The sequence below is a fragment of the Ochotona princeps genome, chromosome 8, assembly GCF_030435755.1.
Source record: "Ochotona princeps isolate mOchPri1 chromosome 8, mOchPri1.hap1, whole genome shotgun sequence".
Lineage (NCBI taxonomy): Eukaryota > Metazoa > Chordata > Mammalia > Lagomorpha > Ochotonidae > Ochotona > Ochotona princeps.
Genome location: NC_080839.1, coordinates 42,884,312 through 42,905,426, shown reverse-complemented (window position 1 = coordinate 42,905,426; position 21,115 = coordinate 42,884,312). Strand labels below are relative to the sequence as shown.

At 38.8% G+C, this 21,115-nt stretch overlaps 1 protein-coding gene across 2 annotated transcripts in view; it reads left to right on the top strand.

Annotated features, from left to right (window-relative positions):
• PPP3R1 (protein phosphatase 3 regulatory subunit B, alpha) overlaps positions 1-21,115 on the top strand; it is a 53,582-nt gene that overhangs the window by 30,275 nt on the left and 2,192 nt on the right. For both annotated transcript variants that reach the window (XM_004580083.4, XM_058667905.1), the window contains exons 2-5: positions 2,786-2,825; positions 17,123-17,299; positions 18,370-18,429; positions 18,761-18,945. In XM_004580083.4, the coding sequence (XP_004580140.1) occupies positions 2,786-2,825; positions 17,123-17,299; positions 18,370-18,429; positions 18,761-18,945 (462 nt within the window). The remainder of the gene's footprint in view (positions 1-2,785; positions 2,826-17,122; positions 17,300-18,369; positions 18,430-18,760; positions 18,946-21,115) is intronic.

The following is a 21,115-nucleotide window of genomic DNA, read 5'->3' as shown; positions in this document are numbered from 1 at the left end:
GTCCTAAAACAAATACTAAGATAGTTACTGATTTTACCTTAGGGAAAGTTGATTTCATTATAATAAATATATGAATTCTGGAAAGTTGGCAAACTTCAGCAGTTAGACATTCAGATTGTTTCTTCAAGTAACTTTTACTTCAAGCCATGCTATTTAGCATTCATTTGAAAAATGCATTTTAACCAGTTTTGTAAACAGTAGGAATTGGGAAAATATTATCTAAGAAAGTTTTCAAAAAGAAATGAAGAAAATATATTAGAAATTTATCTCATATTGTTTAGAATTACTTTGATCTTAAAGTGTTAAAATTTGAGAGAATAAAAATAAATTTTATAGATGCAGTCTATAAGGCTTGGAATATTCTCAAAGGGTAAGCTGTCAGAATATTTAGACATTTATCTTTACTAGTGGACTTTAAGAGGTGGCAACATGGCCCTATTTGGCTATAGGCTCTCCTTGTGAACTATAAATATTACTTCAGTATTCAAGTACTGCTTACTTATTTAAATGTATTTAGATCCACATGCTTAATAGAATTAATTGTAAGGAAGAATCAAAGAAAATGAAAATCTGAACTACTTTAGTAAATAGGCTTTCAAGAATTTGAGTCTTCTAATGTCCTCAATCTAATTTCTTTAACTCACTAATGCTTAAAATGCAGTATTAAGTTCCTGAGTTTCACTAACCACCTCTAAAATTCTTCCTTAAAATAAATTTAATGCAGTGTTAAACCTGATAAGGGATATCAAAAGATGACAGGTATAGCCTTCATGGAGTTTAAAATTTGAGAAGGCAACAAAGCAAGGAATGAAAAAATTATAAGCACCAAATTACTTGTATTATACTTGGAGCTGAGGCCCTTGCTTTTGAGTTTTTACAAACTTGCTTTATTGAGGTGTACAGATATGACATCTGTCACTCGAAAACATTATCCAGTACTACTTCACATTCCTCTCCATCTGCCACATCTGAACTTTTTATCTAAGATTTATTTTATTTTGATTGGAAAGTCAGATATACAGAGAAAAGGAGAGACAGAGAGGAAGATATTTCATCTGTTGGTTCACTCCCTAAGTGACTGCAATGGTTGGAGCTGCGCTGATTGGTAGCCAGGAGCCTCTTCCAGGTGGGGCCCGTTGTGATGGGTCAGTTGCTAAATCCTCACCTTGCATGTGCCAGTGTCATATATGGGTGCAGTTTTGTGTCCTAGCTGCTCCACTTCCCATCCAACTCCCTGTTTGTGGCCTGGGAAAGCAGTGGAGGACAGCCCAAAGCCTTGGGACCCTGCACTCATGTGGGAGACCTGGAGAAAGTTCCTGGCTTCTGGCTTCGGATTGGCTCAGCTTCTGCCATTATGACCATTTGGGGAGTGAACCAGTGGACAAAAGATCTTTCTTTTGTCTCTTCTCTCTGTAAATCTGCCTTTCCAATTAAAAAGAGAGAGAGACCTAAAGTCTTCCATCCAGCAGTTTACTCCCTAAGACCAGAACTGAGCTGACTTGAAGCTGGGAGCCAGGAACTGCTTTCGGGTCTCCCACATGTGTGGGTGTAGGGGCCCAAGGACTTGGTTCAACTGCCACTGCTTTCCCAAGCCATAAGCAGAGAGCTAGATCATAGGTGGAACAACCAGGATATGAACTGGTGCCAGTATGGGATGCTGGCATTACAAGGTAGAGGATTAGTGAGTTGAGCACTGTGCTGGCCCTTTTAGTTATCTCATATAATAGTTTACAGAGAAACCCTTTTTTGCTCTAGGTATAATTGTACTTTGCTTTGGATGGCAGCAACCATAGCTTATAGGCCGAGTGTAACACTCCCTGATAGAAGCTCAGGATCCAGGGATAGGGTTGGTGATCAAGCTCCCAATGCATCCTCTAATTGATGACTCAGCAGGAATATAATGTGGAGAAAAATTACATTGACTGTGCTGTGTGTCTTTGTACTGCCCTGTTTTTGCTTTACTGTTAATGTTTTTTTACATTAAATTTATTGTTTTTTTAATTTTTAATAAGATTTATATATCTAATTTAAAGGCAGATTTCCAGGAGTTGGGGGGACAGAGAGAGATCCTCCATTCACTGAAGATTCTAATGTACTGATAAAACTTTTTTTTAAAGATTTATTTTGTTTTTATCAGAAAGTCAGATGTACAGAGAGAAGGAAAGACAGAGAGGAAGATCTTTCTTCCGATGATTCACTCCCCAGGGTACTGCAAAAGCCAGAGCTGAGCCAGTTCAAAGCCAGGAGTCTCTTCTGGGTCTCTCACATAGGTGCAGGATCCCAAGACCTTGAAACATCCTCCACTGCTTTCCCAGGCCACAAGCAGGGAGCTGGATGGGAAGCGGGGCTGACTGGGATTAGAACTGATGCTCATATGGGATGCTGGTGCATGCAGTGCAAGGACTTTACCTACTAGGCTACAGCACCGGGCCCAGATTTTGCATTTTTCACAATACATATTTAAAAGCATAGGCATTCCACCTTCCCCCCATAACTCCTTACTATATTTTCAAATTATTGTGATACTATATTAATTTGCTTTATAATTATTTTCTGAAACTTAAGATGCCATGATATGGCAAGTAAAGGAAGGAAAAAATGTTTGTTTATATTTATACTAGTATTATTCTATAGTATTACATATTAGTATATAAGTATAGTATATTTATATAATTTTACTTATTAGTTTATGGTTTATTTGTTTTGTGTTTTTAATTAGTTGCTTAATATTTTAAAGAAATTTGTGTCAGTTTAGTGACTAATTGTTTCTTTTTTTCCTCCCCAGGGAAATGAGGCAAGTTACCCCTTGGAAATGTGCTCACACTGTAAGTCAAATATTCTTGTTAAGCGTTTCCTTTTGTACACATACGTGTATGTGTTTATCACACATCTATATGATATATGTTTACATACTAATATAGCAGAGTTAAGTCTTTATTTACAGTGGGTGGTGAGTTTGACATATAATCTTTCTAAATTATTACAGTAGAGAAATTTTCAGATCACCTGCTGGTGGCTACCAAGGTACCCAGAAAAGGGCGGAGTTTGCCTCCAACCAGACCCAGAATGGATGGTGGAATTCTGGTGGCCCCTCAGGCGCTGAGACCACCGTTGCACCAATGAGGGGCACAGACCTATATCCCCCCACCAATAAGGGCTGAGGTGACCCCCGGCTCGGCTTCCGTGTCAAAGAGAGTTTTTAAAAGCCCCTTCCTGTCCCTTCCGTGCTCTTCTTCCTCTGCAGCCCACTCCTTCACGTCTGTCTTTCTGCTGCATGGGGGAGGAAAGCCCGTGACCGTGGTTCCCAGAAATAAAGGCCATCTAAATTCTTTTTACATATTCGGCCGAGTTATTCTTTCCCTGGTGGTCGGCGAATCAAACACCTGCATGGTGCTATAACTCCTTGGATCTTGGGGTTTAACCTAACAGTTTAAGTTTACAAAGCTTCAAAGTGGATTTGTAGGAGCTCTTTTCTATTTGTTGACTTATTGATCCAGATGCGTTTCTGTATGCATGATTTCCAAGATATTGGTAAGAGGGAAAAACAATGGAATTACAGTGCTTTTATCTGCTGTTAACACAGAAGTAACTTCAGTTACTTACATTTGTGTTTTACTTAGATTCATTTTTTGTGAACCCCAGATAGTCACACAGACCTAGCAAACTGCCTTGGCCTCCCATATATTCAGAAAGCAGAAACGGATGGTGTACACAAATGTTTGTTAAATCTGTAGGGTGGTTTGGTTTTTTGTTTGTTTGTTTGTTTGTTTTTGAGTAAATGGAATCACCAACTTTTTGTTAGGGTTTTTAAATCTTGAGATTGAAGATTCTCTGTATCAGAATGGTCAGAAGATTTTCAGGATAAAAAAGTCTTGCCTAAAACCTTTTTGTAATAGTAAAATGTTCTGTTGTTGAGCTCAAAAAAGATCTTCAATTTTCATATATGCCCTAGTATATGAAAGTGGGTATATAAATTTATGATGATTGTACTTGTATTATTAATATCACACAAAGAATTAGAAGGACTTACACCATCCACAGTGTCAGTATTAGTGTATTGTTAGATCAAATGCATGTTCATTTTGACCCCCCCACACCTTTTTTAAAGATTCGTTCATTTATTTGGAAAGGTAGTTAGACATTTTCCATCTTGTAGTTCAGTTCCATAGATGGCTGCTATGCCAGGCTGATGCCAGGGGTCAGTATCTCCATCTGTGTCTCATGTGGATTGCAGGGATGGTTACTTGGAACTCCCGCCACTGTTTCCAAGACAGATCATCAGGGAAATGGATTGGAAGTGCTGTAGTCTGGACATGAACTAGTGACCATGTGGTTTTCCAGCCTCATGGGTGGCAGCTTTTACTTGCTATACCACAATACCAGCCCTTTGACATTCTTTTTAATGCTGCAGGATGGTACCACCAGTTTTCCTTTCTAACAGTTTTTTTTTGTTTTAAGAAATAACCTTAAAAAAATCAGTATTTGATATATGGAACAGCATGTTTATTCTTCCTTGTAGTCTATTTTATTCATAATAGTATTTAAAAACAGGACTAAAGGACTTAAATTCTTGGTCATACTGTTTTTACATGTTCTAGATCATTAATCCAGTCTATCTACTCTGCTTTTTGCTTAACCTCTTCCTCCATATCTTCAAATATCTTCCTAGCAGCTTCATTCCTTTAATGGTTAGTTACTGTCTATACTATCCTTTAGTATTTTGTCTGTTGGCATGGAAACCGGTGTGTCATGTTACATTGCCAAAAGTGGTAAACATCATTCAAACCTTCTTCCGATATAAACTTTAAAACTGAGGTGTAAGACTCTTGCATTCTCTTGCAGGCATGCTATTTAGTGTTACTTTATTCTCAGTAGAAGATAAAAGTGAGTTATTAGGCTTTGTACTTACATGTTTTTATTGCTTCTGGTAATAGGATGCTGTTTGTGATTTGAACATTTGCTGTGTGTGGAATTACAAAGGAATTTTATAGAAGAACAGTAATAGCACAGCTCCCTGTTTTAAAGATTTACCACGAATCGTAACACTTTGATATTGGTGAAAGATAAATCAGTGGAACAGAAAATGGAAGGTCCCAACCCATGTATATACAATTGATTTTTTGACAAAAATGCCAAAGATACCACTTGAGAATATTTTCCAGCAACACTGCTATGCTTCTATAGGGTATAAGATTTTTCCTTACACTACACATGGAAAAAGTCACATGGACCATAGATGTAAACATAAAAGCTAAAATGGTGAATCTTCAAAGGGGAAACAGAACATCTTCAAAGCAGTGAATGGGCGAAGATTTTTAGAACATACAAAATACAAATAGAAGTAAAATATTTCATAAAAATCAAAAGTTTTGCTTTTCAGAAGACACCCATGAAAAGGTTGCTCACAGACTGGGAAAAAAATAGTTGAAAGACTCACCCCTGGTAGATTTGGATTAATGTGTGGAGAGACTAGCATGGCAGTCTTTACTTCACAGATAAGGTACATGAAAAGACTGACTACCATGTTCCCAGGCATGTGGAGCTATTGTTGCTGATGGCAATGTAAAATAGTACGCCACATCGGAGAACTGACAGTTTCAGAAAGTTGGACATCTAATCCTATAACCTAGCAGTTCCAGAAAACCAGTAGTTTAAGATAGACACTAGCATTTATAGTTGCTTTCTTCCTAATGGCTCCCAATTAGCAACTACAGAAATGTCTTGCGACAGATGACTGTATAAACAAGCACTGGCTTTCTGTAGCTGATGAGGGAAGTGTGATTGAGGTGGTAGAAGTGTTTCACCAACTGTTGAATGTAGTGCTACTTATATAAGTCTATGTGCACAATTGTCAAAACTTACAAAACTGCACTTAATAATACACATTTTATATTTTTAACTTTTTTAAAGATTTATGTATTTTTATTGGAAAGGCAGATATACAGAGAAAAGGAGAGACAGAATAGGATCTTCTGGACACTGATTCACTCCCCAAGTGGCCACAATGGCTGGAGCTGCATCAATCCGAAGCCAGGAGCCAGGAGCCAGGAGCTCTTCTGGGTCTCCCATGTGGGTGCAAAATCCCAAGACCTTGGGCTGTCCTTGACTGCCTTCCCAGGTCACAAGCAGGGAGCTGGATGGGAAGCAGGGCTCCCCAGATTAGAACCAGCGCCCATATGGGATGCCAGTGCATGCAACGTGAGGATGTTAGCTGCTTGGCTATTGCGCCGGACCCAATAATATACATTTTTAAAGTTCTCAAAGTTAAAAGTTTTTTATTAAGTCTTTTGCTTATAATATTCCTTCACTGATGTTTAGTTTCTCCATACTTCAGCAGTGTTTAAAGTATACAGGAATTATAACCCTGAATCACCAACGGTACATGTTACATGTTGCCTCCTAAAATTATGTATTTCTAAAATCTGTATCTTTAACTGGATCAATTTTTCCCATAAAAAAGTAACTATCAGTTTTCATCTTATAGCTTGTTATGTCTCAGTATCAGAAGATTGCTTTATTTTGCTTTGTTGATTCTGTAAACTGTTCTATGTAGTAAATGTTAGTCGGCTATTTAATTTTGGGAGTTGTTTGTGAAGGTTTTAGTTTACTGTGCCTTTTGTGGTTCTTAACACTGATTTGGGCTAACATGAAATACAGCTATTAAGTATGTAGGAGATACATTTCACCAAAGATTTTAAAACTTTTTAATTAATATATGTTGAATTGCTTCTGGGCCCTTTGGGTTATATTAAGTGTGATGAATATGTGTTGAATAATCTCAATAACTTCTGAAAGAATAATACGGTTTTTCTTGTGGTGATCTCTACAAGAATTATTCACATTTATTTTTTTTTTAATTTTTTTTCTTTTTATTGTATTGTTGTTGACAATCTTTACATAGTTAATTACAGTTAAAGGAAAAAGAAGAAGAAAAAAAGAAAGAAAGAAAAAAAAGAAAAAAAAGGTTCAGGGGGATAGGAAAGTGGGTAATGCTATTATGTCCATATTGTTTCCATCATGTATCTGAGGTAAAGGGGGATATTGAGGGAGAAGCCCCACCCGGTTTCCCACCCACCCCAAGTCCCGGATGTGGGGCATGCTCTGAGATATGTGCTCGAGTGGTGTTAATAGTTCTCCAGTTATGAATCGCTGCCAGTTTCGCTCGATGAGGTCGTCCACCGATTGATATGGTCCATCATAAAGTCTCCGTTTGCCCCATAATTTGCTGCCAACATATAGCTGAGATGAATGATTGTCCTGTTCTGTCTTCTGTCTTTTCTTGGTTAGAGTTCTGAGTCCAGCAGTTCGATTGGGGAGATCTCCAAAGATACTTTGAGGTATTCCCAGACTAGATTCTTATATGTTCTAGCAAGCACAGGGCCCAGCACAGTCCATCACCCCTATCAGCTGGTGGTTGCAATTGCTGGGTTGGTTCTGTTTTCAGTCCCGAGTTGCACTGGAACCAAAGGGTGTTGCAGTCCAGTCTGGTTCAGCCCTTACATCAACCAGTGGGAGCTGCAGCCTAGTCGGGGCGACCCACAATAACCCCCACCAGGCCCGCCCCCTACCCTGGTTTGCCAGTATGTGTAGCAGAAGACCAGTCTGTCCCCCATCCCATTTGGCTCTGGTACTTGTCAATGGGTATCAAAGCTTAGTTCTATCTAACCAACTCAACCATCCAGCCCTCACAGATGTTGTTGAGTGCCTCTCTGTCTAGCCATCCCAGCCCCCGTCCTAGTTTTCATGCCCTCCCACGGGAATAGTGACCCAAGAAGGGGGAACCCACTTTTCCCTCCCAGATCTCTCTGTCCCGGTTTATGCACTCTTTAGGTGGTCCTGTGATTTGACTCAACAGAATTAGTCCGCAGTGCCAGCTTGTGCCAGCTGATGCTGCGGCCCTGATCTAGTCCACATGCAGCGCACAGGTGTTATAGCCTTGCTTAGTCGGGTCTGTCTCTATCCCAGCCAACACTCTCCAGTGGGAGTAGCTGACCGGCGAGGGGACCAACCCCTTAATCCCCCCGCCAGCTCTGCCCCTTCCTTCCTGGATCTCACGTGTGCTGGATGGGTGCTGCATTCATATCCACTGAGGAGAGACAGAAAGATTTTGCATGTGCTGGGTCACTTCCCCAAATGGCTGCAGTGGCCATAGCTGAGCCTTTCCAAAGCCAGGAGCTAGGAGTTTCTTCCAGGTCTCCCACGTGGGTACAGGGCCGTAAGGCCTTGAGCCATCTTCGGCTGTTTTTTCCAGGCCACAGGCAAGGAGCTGCCTGGGAAGTGGATCAGCTGGGACACAAACTGGCAAGTGGGATGGCAGCACTTTTAGGTAAAGAATTAGCCAGTTGAGCCATCACACTTGCCCCTCACTTGCATTTTTTGTAGTTTTTTTTTTTTTTTTTTAATTGGAAAGGCAGATTTACAGTAAGAGACAGCAAAAGATGTTCCATGCACTGGTTCACTCCCCATATAGCCATAATGGCCAGAGCTGAGCCAATCCATAGCCAGGAGCCTCCTCAACATCTCCAAAATCGGTGCAGGGTCTCATGACTCTGGGTCATTTCTGCTTCTTTCCCAAGCCACAAGCAGGGGCTGGATGGGAAGTAGAGCTGCCAGGATATGCACTGGTGCCCATATGGAATGCCAGCACTTGGGGGTGGAGGATTAACCAGTTAAGCCAACATGCTGGCCCCTCATTGTAGAAGTTTTGTTATCTCTTATGGGTCTTTCAAAATGCTTCTGAGATCCTCTTTTAGAGTAATATTTCATAGTAGTTTTCACTCCATAGTATAGTTCTGAGTTTCCTATACAGTCAGGGTGAACTTAACACATCTTAGGGTACTGAGGACTAAGGATGTGCTCAGAGAGCAGGGATTGCCGAAAGGCCACAGAGGAGCCAGAATGAGGTGCTATCTGAAGTCCGAAGCCAGGACAAGTACAGCAGTAATCTTAATTCAGAGAAGAATGAGAACATGCTGACACAGATAACTGAATAAATGGATGAAGAAGGAGGAACTTTTTTTTAATGGAAGTGTCCTAATTAGAAGGAAAGAGAAAATCATTATTAGGCAAACTCCACTGTAATAAATTGCACACAGAACTCGGTATTGGATGTTACTATTAGATCTAGTTTGAGGAGAAATGGTATTTAAATAGTCTCAAATATCCCTAGGATTTTTACAAACATTTGTAAAGACTGTTGTAATCCTGCTTACTAACAGCTTATTTTTAAAATTATTTATTTGTTTATTTGAAAGACAGAAAACTTTGATCTGCTGGTTCACTCCCCAAATGCCTACATCTTTCAGTTGATCCAGGCCAAACTAAGCATTAGAGCTCAATGCAAGGCTCACGTGGGTGGCAAGGATGCCAGCATTTGAGCCCCCAGGGCGCACATTAGCACGAGGCAAGCAGTGTCTTAGCCAACCACTCATCCCGTCCCCAGAATTTTGTTTTGTTTAACTGCAAAGGAAAAGACAGAATTGGCCAAGTGACCCAGGTTGGCAACACATTGATATCGTAGTCCTGTTGATGCAAGTATCATTTCTGTGATATTGGAAAGACAGATTGGGAAACCCAGAGGAAGAACATTTCATGAAATGCTGGATCAAAAGTTTAAAAATCGGGAAAGAAAGAATTCAGAGCTGTCACAAAGTAAAGGAGACTCAAAAATATCCAAAACATCTACAACTAGACTAGAGTTTGTGAATACCTCTCAGCTAGTTTTGCCTAAGGTCACCATCCTACAGTATTGTAGTGGAATTATCAAAATCAAGGAGTTGAAATCAGTAAGTTAATATTAAACCACATAACTTCAGTGAAAAAGCTAGTGAAATTTCTAGGGGTTTTTTTTGTTGTTGTTGTTGTTTTCCAGGACTCTTCTAGGATCCCAAATGACATTTAGTTGCTTGTTTCAAAGTATTATTGCTAGAGATTTTTAAAACAATGCCTTTTTTGTTGCTGTTGTTGTTAGGTGATTAATTAGTCTATTAATGAGTAATTGGTTATTTATAAAATGGCTATTAAAAGAATTTCCCAAAGAAACAATATTACTGTTGGTATTTTCAGTATGGTTAATTGGGAATTAGCTGAAACTTGAGAAGTTTTCATTCCTACCATTCTATTCTATGTTTTTTTCTTAGAAACCCCAGAACCACCGAAAATTCTTTGTAGATCATTACAAGTTCTTTTGCTTTTAAGCCCAGCAGTTGAATAGCTGCTTGGTATATACATATTAATAGCAATATTTGAAGACCCAGTCTTCTCTACTATTTTGGAATGTTTTAAAACTCCCTTCTTTGAATAAGAAATAGCTTAATATAATGGAAGAAGATGATTTGATTTATATAGCTTCATCTGAAAAAATATGTAGCATTTTTTAGTATTATTGTTCTAATGTATTTCCCACAGAAAATATTAAAAATATGAGCTACCTGAAAGTAAATTTTATATTCTCATGCTTTAAAATTCTTAAGGTTTTTTATTAAAGTGAGTAATCATCTAAATTTGCTCTTTTGGAGAATACGGAGTGTGTTGATCAAGATAATTTCAACAGTTTAATGGTTAAGTTTTAATTAATTTTCTATGTAAACAGTCTATCAATTGCATATTAATAGCTGTTTTCCTATTTTATAAACTTGGACTGGGAGATCTCAGATTTTACTGTCTTGCTTAAATTTAGGTAACAGTGTATGTGACCTTATAAGCTCACTTATTTGATAGTCTTCATAATTTAAATTTATAGGCAATTCAGTTATTAAAAAAGGTAATTCTCCCAAAACTGTCCTTCCAAAAAATGGAAAAATAACATATGAGTTTTAACTTGGCAAACATGATCAAGTGTCTGAGTCACAGATGAGTCAGGAGGGTGAGGCTGGTTTGTTTTTCCTTATCCATCGCTTTCAGGGGAGTAGAATCCTAAGACTAGGGAAAATGATCTTTTGTTTTGTTTTCACATGATTAGAAAGGAAGACTCACTTTATCCTTTCTCCTATCCCTCCCACCCATCTTTGAGAGGTGAAGAGAAAGAGGAAAGAAGGTGAGAAAGATCCAGTGGGCTGTTATGACCCGAGCACCTGCATTAGCTTCTGGCTGGGTGGGAGCCAGGAGCTGAGAATGCAGTCCACCTCTCCTAGGTAGGTGGCAGAATGCAGTCATTTGATCCGTCAGGATTGCCTCCCAGGATCCACCTTAGCAGGCAGCTAGAGTCAGGCTCTGGGGCTCTGTGTATAACCAAGGTACTTACAGGGGATGTGGGTGTCTTAACCATGAGGCCTAAGGCCTGTCTTTCACAGAGACTGATGATGAAAGGTAGAGTAAGAGTAGGAATTTGTTCTCCAAAAATAAACTGGAACTAAATTGCAGATCTTCTGTGATTCTGCCAAAGATATATAATGGTACCACAGAGATCTGTGCCTAATTTGTAGAAGATTGGTAAGGGCTGAATTTCAAGAATTGAAATGCTGTTTTGTGTATCTTAGCTTTATTTATTTATTTATAAGATTGATTTTGTTTACTTGAAAGGCAGAGTTAGAGGGAGAGAGACAGAGGATCATCCATCTGCCTGATCACTCCCCAAATAGCCATGATGGCTAAGGCTTGGTCACACTGAAGCCAGGAGCTTCTTCTGGATCTCTCGCATGCACACAGGGGCACCAACACTTGGACCATCTTCTGTTGCTTTACTAGGCTCATTAACAGGGAGCAGGATGGGAAATGGAGCAGCATGGAATTGAACCAGTTCCCATAGGGAATGCTGGTGTCTCAGGTGGTGAATTTAGCTATGACACCACACTATATATCTATATCTATATCTATATCTATATCTATATCTATATCTATATCTATATCTATATCTATATATCTATATCTATATCTATATCTCTTGAACTGTAATACTGCATCAAGGTGGAGGAATCCACCGGGGGGAGGGGAGGGGGAGGGAGGGGGGGATTCCCAGAGCCTATGAAACTGTCACATAATGCAAAATAATTAACAATAAAAAAAAAAAAAAAAAAAAAGCCCCGGGATCCCATATGGGTGCCGGTTCTAATCCCGGCAGCTCCACTTCCCATCCAGCTCCCTGCTTGTGGCCTGGGAAAGCAGTCGAGGACAGCCCAAAGATTTGGGACACTGCACCCGCGTGGGAGACCTGGAAAAGGTTCCTGGTTCGCAGCATCGGATTGGCACGCACCGGCCCGTTGCGGCCACTTGGGGAGTGAATCATCGGATGGAAGATCTTCCTCTCTGTCTCTCCTCCTCTCTGTATATCTGACTTTGTAATAAACTGAATAAATCTTTAATAAAAAAAAAAAAAAAGAAAAAAAATGCCTGCTCTTTCCTGAGGGCAGGGCCAGGGGGCGCTTTCTGCAGGTCCCAGGTCACATGGCCTGGGGCATTGGGCCTGCATGCGTGTTAGGCACTGGATCCATGAGTCCCATGGGTAGGGAGTGTGGCTTGGCCCAGGTCACCTGACTCAGATCCATTGCCCAACTAGAAGAACTGGTCCTCCTCAGTATAGAGGATGGAGTGCTGGATGGCAGACTGTGATGCATGGTAGCTCATTGGGGCCTACAGAGGATATCTGGTACCATAGCAGAGAATGGAGAACAGAACACATGGACAACTACCCCAGCCAAACAATGACAGTAAATATTTGGGTGAATGGAGACTCTAAGGTCAACTGTGTCAGCCAATGGACACTGGAAGGGATTTCTCATCCAAGATTAGTGAGATCAACAAAATTTTGGAATGATTGTATCCACCTGGGCAGAACCTTTGGAGCATTTGCCATTGTGCCTCTGGGTTGATATCAGGTGGCCTTTCCCCATGCTTGGGTACTGGGATGGTTGGGAGGTTGTATATGGTTTATCCCCCTATCTTCCCCCTCCCACCCAGAAATGGGAAGAAGAAATAGAAAGTTTGGGAACAATTTTAGTATATGTGCTGCCGAAGCGAGCACGAAAGTTTGGAAACAATGATCACACCCCTCCTCCCTAACCCTAGATCCTTCCCACCCTGATCAACTATGTAAACATCATCTAAAATAATAATATAAAAAAATAGAAAAAGAAAAATGCCTGCTGCTTTCTTTCTGCAATTTCTTAGCAGGTTTTTTGTGTTGCTGTTGACTTTCTGAAGCTGTTTGTAAATCCTGGATTTAGTCCACTGTCGTTGGGTTGTGTGAGGATTTTCTCATTCTGTTGTCACTTTGTTGATGGTTGCTTTGGATGTACGGAAGTTTCTAAGTTTGATGTAGTCCCCCCAAACCCCCCTTTTTTTGTTTTTTGGCTTTGACTGTAAAATAAATCTAATCAAAAACATGAAAGACCTCTATGATGAAAATTATAAAGCATTTAAAAATAAACAAGACATTAAAAGATGGAGAAAATTACCATGTTCCTGGATCAGTAGAATCAACATCATCAAAATGTCCAGGTTAATGAAAGTAATACACAGATTCAGTACAATCCCAATCAGAATCTGAATATCCCACTCAAAGTTGAAAAAGATAGAAAAAATTATCTGAGAACACAAGAAATCATAAATAACCCAAACTACCCTGTGGAACAGAAATTAAGCTGGTGGAATCACAATTCCAAGTCTTAAGACATACACACAAGTGGTAGTCAGAACAGTCTGGTACTGCTTCATAAACCAAAGATCAATAGAAACCCCAGGAGTGAGCCCTTACATATAGAGCCAACTAATCTTTGACAAGAGAATTGAAAATAATGCAGGTAAGGTTGGTCTTATAGTTGGCACAGTGGTTCAGTTGGCTAATCTACATACAAGCATCAGCATCCCATTTGGGTCCTGGCTTGTGTCCTGGCGGCTCCACTTCCCACCTAACTCCCTGCTGGTGGCTTGGGAAGGCAGTAGAGGATGTCCAAAAGCCTTGGGGACCCTCTATCCATATGGGAGACCTGGAAAAGGTTCCTGACTCCTGGTTTCAGATTAATTCAGTTCTGGCTATTGCAGCCATTAAAGAGGTGAAGCTTGAAGATCTATCAGATCACAGACCTTTCTATCTGTGTGTCTCATTCTCTGTAATTCTGTGTTTCCAATAGAAATAGAAATAAATCATAAAGAGAGAGAAAGCAAAGGTTGGTCTCCAACAAATGCTGTTGGGACAATTGAATATCCACTTGGCAGAAGAAAGGGACAAGACCCCACCTTTTGCCTTACACTAAAAGCAGCTCTAAATGGATCAGGACCCAAGTCTGTAACCAGGAACCATCAAATCATTGGGGAAAACATAGCAAGCACTCTAAAGATGCAGGCATGTGTCTTTGAATATAATATTAACTGTTCATGCAGAACAGCTATCAACAGCAGGGAACTGGACAGGAATTGAAGTCACCGGAATTAGAACCGACGCCCATCTGGGATTCCGGTGTGTTCAAGGCGAGGACTTTAGCTGCTAGACTTAATAAGATTCCTCTATGATATTTCCCCCAAAATTTCACATTTTTCATTCATGAAGACTATAGAATGCTGTTTTTCTGAACTGAAACATGATTTTTCAGGTACTTCAATTTTAACCTCTTAAGAGACAGCTTTCTAAATTACTGTTCATGTCCCAGCCTCAGTAAGCAGAATCTAATAAATGATTTCCTTAAATCTGGAGGTGCTGAATTCTGACCCATGCAGTAATGATACATTGTAGAGGAAATGATCCTGACACATCCACATTCTATGTGGGGAGGCATTCTTTCCTTTCCCACTTGTAATCTGCTTTGATGATACTGTGTTAAACTTCCCCAGCAGTTTTCAGTTACTGAGACAAAACTACAGATTGCAAAAAGAAAGCAGTTCACCATTGTATACCTGTAAAAATAGCTGTGGGCCAGAAAAGATGACTGAATTGGGTAATCCTCCCCCTGCGAGCTCTGGGATCATATATATACACATATATATACCCACACACATATATGTGCATACTACACCAGTTTGTATCCCAGCTGCTCCACTTCCCATCCAGCTCCCTGCTTGCGGCTGTTAAAGTAGCAAAGGGAGAGTGTTGGAGGACGGCCCGGAGACTTGGGATCCTGTACCTTGAGGAGCCTCCTGGCTTTACTGCATGGAGGATCTTTCTGTCTCTCCTCTCTGTGCATCTGATTTTCCAATGGAAAGAAATAAATCTCTAAAAAGAAAAAAAAAAAGATTGTAGCCTCTGAGATACAAGAGACATATAAATAAATAGATGATAAATATTTGTAGAAGATTAACTCTCCCAGCCTCATCTCAAGAGTAAGGGCATCTAATTCCATTATAGAAAATGGAAAAAATTAGGCAGATTGTAACACTTTGCTTTTATCCCATTAAAGAATGAATTTTAGATAGGGGGATGAAAATTTTCAGAGCCATTGTGTTCATGAAGTATATGTTCGAATTTTTTATTAAATTATTGAGGCCTCTGTGTTTTACCTTCATTAAAGCATTGTAAAGATGTTTCTGATCACTGTATGTTCCTGAAAGTCCTCAAAGGCCAGGATTGGTGTTTGGCTTACCTGTGAAGTTGCCAGTTAGGATGCCTGCATCCCTCATTGGAGATCCTGGGTTCAAATCCTGACTGTGGCTACAGGTGAGCGTTATTTGGGAGACCTAGTTACAGTAGTGGCTCCCACTGTAGTCCATTGCTGCGCATGCTGGCATTTGGAGAATGAGCCAGTTAGCAGTAGTCTGTCTCTTTGCCTCTCAGTAGCCTCAACCTTATGGATGCAGATTCACAAATCTGGGGAAAATATGAATAGGGAAGACTGCTCAAATTATAGGACCAAAACAAATAACCTTAAAAATTAAGTTAATTCTGATCTGTATGAAGTACCAGGGCCCAATCACTTTTGAGCTTTAAATTGAGAATTATGTTTTCTATTTTGAGGTATGATTTCTTTAGTTTGTTTCATTAGAAACCTATCTTACAAAAATTGAAGAGCCATTGTATATTTATTTTCATTAATTTTCACCAGATATTGTTTGAAAGCCTCTTGGTTCTTGAATGCACTAAACTTGCTGCTGTTTTCTCAAGGCACTTTTAAAATATATTTTTTAAACTTCATCCATTAAGACTTTTCTGTTAAAGAAAACTCATCACTTCTTAGCTTGTTTCTAATGTTACTATGGTATGAAAAATGAAAAGCAATCGTAAACACTGGAGTTTTTCTCCTTTCCCGGGTTAGTGCTCCTGGCGTGCTGAGCCGTGGCCGAGCCTCACCTGCCGGCCGCCCATGGCCACATGGGTACACAAACACTGCTGCTCAGCGGGCGGCTGCTGTCAGAATCTTCATGTACAGATACTCATAAATCACCTACAGTATTCAAACCTTATTTTAAAATGAAATTTGTGTTCATTCATTCATGGAAAATATATGTTATGATAAAACTGCATGAGTGTCGTAATTTTTGTGCACCAGTGTAAGCTTTAGCTTTTCCTTTTGTATGAACCTTTTGAAGTATCTTCATGTGAAGGTGTTAACAAGTTATTATCTCATCTCTCTTAATGTGGGTAAATGACAAAACAGATGTCGTTTACCTAATTTAACTTCCTTTGGCAGTGTTTAAGTTAATTTTGTTAATTCAAAATTATTTATATGAATTAGTCTGATACTTTGAAGGACTGAAAATGGTATACTTTAGAAAAAAATAAACATTCAAGAACCTGGCAATATTGTATTCAGAAAAGGTAATGGATGTCTAGGGATGAAATGAGGGGGACTGGTTAGGATAGTATGCTATAATTTATGAACTGTTAGAAGTAAAGTGAATTAAATTTCAAAAAGAAAAAGTAAAGTGCTTAGGTAGAGAACAGAGATTGATTTAGCCTGTGCAGTAGCACCTCTGATCAGCTTAGCATCAGCAGTACCAAAATATCTGGTGTGACCTCCACGATCAGCTTAACATTGTCCTAGATCATCTCGGCACGTGGCTACATATTATGGCAGCTACATACAAGCAGAAAGGTAAGGAAGTAGAAATATTTATCATATATTTTCTCCTTTAGAGGAGACTGATGAACAATATTTGGCTTAATTGTCAATTATAATATTGGACAACATTGGATTTTTTTTTTTCTAAGACCATCATAAAATTATTCTTAAATCTTACTGGTTTTGTTTTCTTTTAGTTGATGCTGATGAAATCAAAAGGCTAGGAAAGAGATTTAAGAAGCTTGATTTGGACAATTCTGGTTCTTTGAGTGTAGAAGAGTTCATGTCTCTGCCTGAATTACAACAGAACCCTTTAGTACAGCGAGTAATAGATATATTCGACACAGATGGGAATGGCGAAGTAGACTTTAAAGGTAAGAAAGTAATGCTTTTTAAACGTATGTTCTGGCTCAATGTATAAAATTGGAGAAATGTTAATTTTTCTTTAATATATGCTTAATGTCATGGATTATGTTAAAACCTCATGATTTTGGTTATATGCACCTTGTTGAAATAAGATCTTTATTTTTTGGTTGATAAATGATCAGTTTTCCTTTATGGTAATCCACATGATGAGATTAGTATTTCTTTTGTTTTTAGAAAGTTAATCTGAGTGTGTACCGTTTTACAATATTAGAAACTGAATTTGAAGAATAAGTTTAATAAATTAGACCCAAACTGGGTCATCATCAAAAAATAACTAGTAGTTAGGATGTAAACTTGATCTTAGAATGGGATTTATTAATTTTAAGGTTTTATGTAGGTAATGGTGATTGTGTTAAGATTAGAATGATGCATAATTTATGTTTAGTTCTATACTTAGAAGTAAATAAACGTTTCAATAGGGAATTAACACATTTTGTTATGTTAATTTGGGGGAAATTACTTATTTGAAAGTAAAAGTGATGGTGAGAGAGAAAGAGCAGGAGTTCATTCTTCCCTCTGCTGGTTCACTGTGGCTGCCACAGCTGTGGCTGTGCCAGGCAGAAGCCAGGAGCCAGAACTGCATGCAGGCTTTCCACAGGGGTGGAAGGAATTCAGTGCTTGCTATCATTGTTACTTCCCAAGGTGCATTGAGAAGCCAGGTTGTAATCAGTACTCTGATATGCACTCCATCCTCCCTCACCCTTAATCTTTTTTTTTTTTTTTTTTGAAGCCCCCTTTTCAGTCTTATTGTAAGATGTAAAAGTTTGAGTGTATTTTTGAGTGTTATACTTTGCGATATTTTATACATGTGTTCAAATTTGATCAGAATTTGATTAGCATTCCAAGTTCAAATAAAAAAATAGAACTTTGTGCTTTCAAATTTGGCATTTTCAGTTTTAAATGCTGCTAATAATTTGTTTTACAGCAAGGAAATATCCTTTTTTGTTGATATTTAAGATAAATATTATTTCTCTATGTAAAAAATTGAAAAATTCTAATTTTCACTCTTATTATTCAGAATTCATTGAAGGAGTCTCTCAGTTCAGTGTCAAAGGAGATAAGGAGCAGAAATTGAGGTGTAAGTATTTTTTTTCACTGACTTTGTTTTCAATCTTATACCACTGCCATTACATATTGCATTGTAAACTGCTTTTAAAATTTGAAAGATCTGTGAGTCCAGATCCTTAGAAATAACAAATTGTATCTTCTGCTGAGAATATTTGTGAGAATACAGAATATTTGAATTTGAATAGTAAGTCATTGTTGCTCTTTGTTGCTTCTGTATTTAGGAAGGCACCATTTCCTTAGTCCTACTTCTAGATATTTGGCAATTTACTCTCATTTTTTTCTCAAAAGTATTCACTTGTGATTGTCTTATAATTGCCATTCGTTTTCCTTCCTCTTTGCAGTTGCTTTCCGTATCTATGACATGGATAAAGATGGCTATATTTCCAATGGGGAACTCTTCCAGGTGTTGAAAATGATGGTAGGGAACAATTTGAAAGACACACAGTTACAGCAAATTGTAGACAAAACCATAATAAATGCAGATAAGGATGGCGATGGAAGAATATCCTTTGAGGAATTCTGTGCAGTAAGTACCAAAGACCTGACTCCTCCTTCGGTTATGTCCCGAAAGTATGCTTTCAAAACTATTTAATAGGGAATTTCTTACAGATATTTTGCCCTAAAAGTTTACATATATGCGTTTTACTTGCCCCATATTGTTTTTAAAAGTGTACGTTGTGGTAATTGTTAATAAAGTTATGTATTTTTTTAATTCTTAATGTTTATTTGTTTGAAAGACAGCATTATAGGGAGAGAGAGAAAGAGGTTTTCCATTCACTGATTCATTCCCTGGCACTGGACTAGCTGAAAAACCAGGAGCTTCACCCTAGTCTCCCACATGGGTACAGTGACCCAAGCATTTGGGCCATTTTCCACTGCTCACCCAGGCGCATTAGCAGGGCTAGCAAACTGGCTTTGGGCTGGCCCAGGTGTGGCCGTCTGGGGAGGGAACCAACAGATGGAAGATCTTTTTTTCTCTCTCTCTCTGTAAAATCTACCTTCCAAATAAAAGTAAATAAATCTTTTCAAAAACCACCCAAAAAATGTTTGAAAATACCTTTGAGGAGGTATTTGTTCATGACATTGTTTTGCTGAAAGTTTCTACCTGGCTTCATGGGGACAAAATGGACCTACCCACTGAGCTTTTGGTGTTCCGGGCAAGGGATGTGTGAAAGTGGTAACGACACTAATAAGGAATCCTGAGAATGAGCTCTGTGGAGGCTGGCAAGCAATTTAATTTTCTAGTTTATTGCCTTTGTTTACTGGATCCAGGAATTTACTGTGAATTAATGCATCCAAACAGGAACCTAACCACTCAGCTTCTCTCCATCTTCCCTTACAGTATACAGAGTAGCTTTTTAAAGCATAACATGGATTTTTTTTAATGCAAACTAACCATACCAAAGAATGTAAGAGTAGCCATAGTAGAACCAAAGATAACAAAAGGTTTTGAAATTTTTTCAGTCTTCTATGACTGGTACTTCTATAGGAATGTTTCCCTTCCCTCTTTTTACATTTCAACTTAAATTATATAAGGAATAAGAGGTGACTTGGTTGTGTATCTAGGTTGAAGTGTAACTACTCGGTGATTTCATAAAAAGCTAATACTTTTTATGCATTTTCATCATAAAGGAGTTCTTTGTGTTTGTCAACAAACGGGGTAGTACTATGGCATAAAGAACTGAACACATCTTTTTGAAGGAGCTAGACAGGTTTGAGACTGCAGACTGACCTGTTGCTGGGTGGTAAATGCTACAAGTGTTTGCTGTCCCTTCTGTTTCTCTTCCTTCACCATTGCCACAGTCACTGACAGACTCCTGAAAATTGGCCTGAGATTGGTGGGATATGAGACTGGTACAATAAGGGCAGCATAGGTGCAGCCAGTTTTCAGAAGAAAGAAAGAAATCCCAAGCTTTGGAGGAACAAAATAAATGGGGAACTCTAGGACAGAGTGGTATGTAAAGATTGCTTGTAAATGAACACTGCTTTCAATCAATGAATATGAAGAATATTAAAAATACAAGTTTTTGTAAGAATGTGGCTGTATTTACACTAAAAAAAAAAAGCTTAGTTTGAGTTTGTTTTCTAAAACCTATTATAATAGCTGTGTGCTTTTGAGCGGCAAGTCTGTGAATAGAGAAAAATGTCTATTTTGCATTTAAACCTAACTTAAAATTTTATTGTTATTTGAAAGGCAGAATTGCAGACTGTGAGGAGGACAGAGAGGTCTTCCATCTGCAGGTTTACTGCCCAAACAGCCACAGGGGCTGGGTCTAGGCCACGTGATAACCAGGAACCGTGAATTCCATTTGGGTTCCCCACATGGATGCAGAGTCCCAGTTACTCCAGCACTTTTCCATTGCTCTCCCAGGCACTTGAGCAGGGAGCTGGATTGGACACAGAGCAGCTAGGTCCTGAATGTTCATGTGAAGCTCAGGCATCATAAGCAGCAGCTTAACTCACTATGCTTAAATGCTGTCCTCTAATTCTTATAGATATATATTTTTACAGTGTTGTCTTTTTAAGCAAGAAGATGCTATCTTACCTTTTACAGAACAAGTTTGCTGACTCTTAACACTTAGCTCCAAAAATATAATGGTTGTATTCTAGGAGAAGGAAACCATGAAAATTTTAACTAGTCACCACTTAAAAAATAACTCAAATAATGTTTTTTTAGCACTGTAGTTTTGATAATC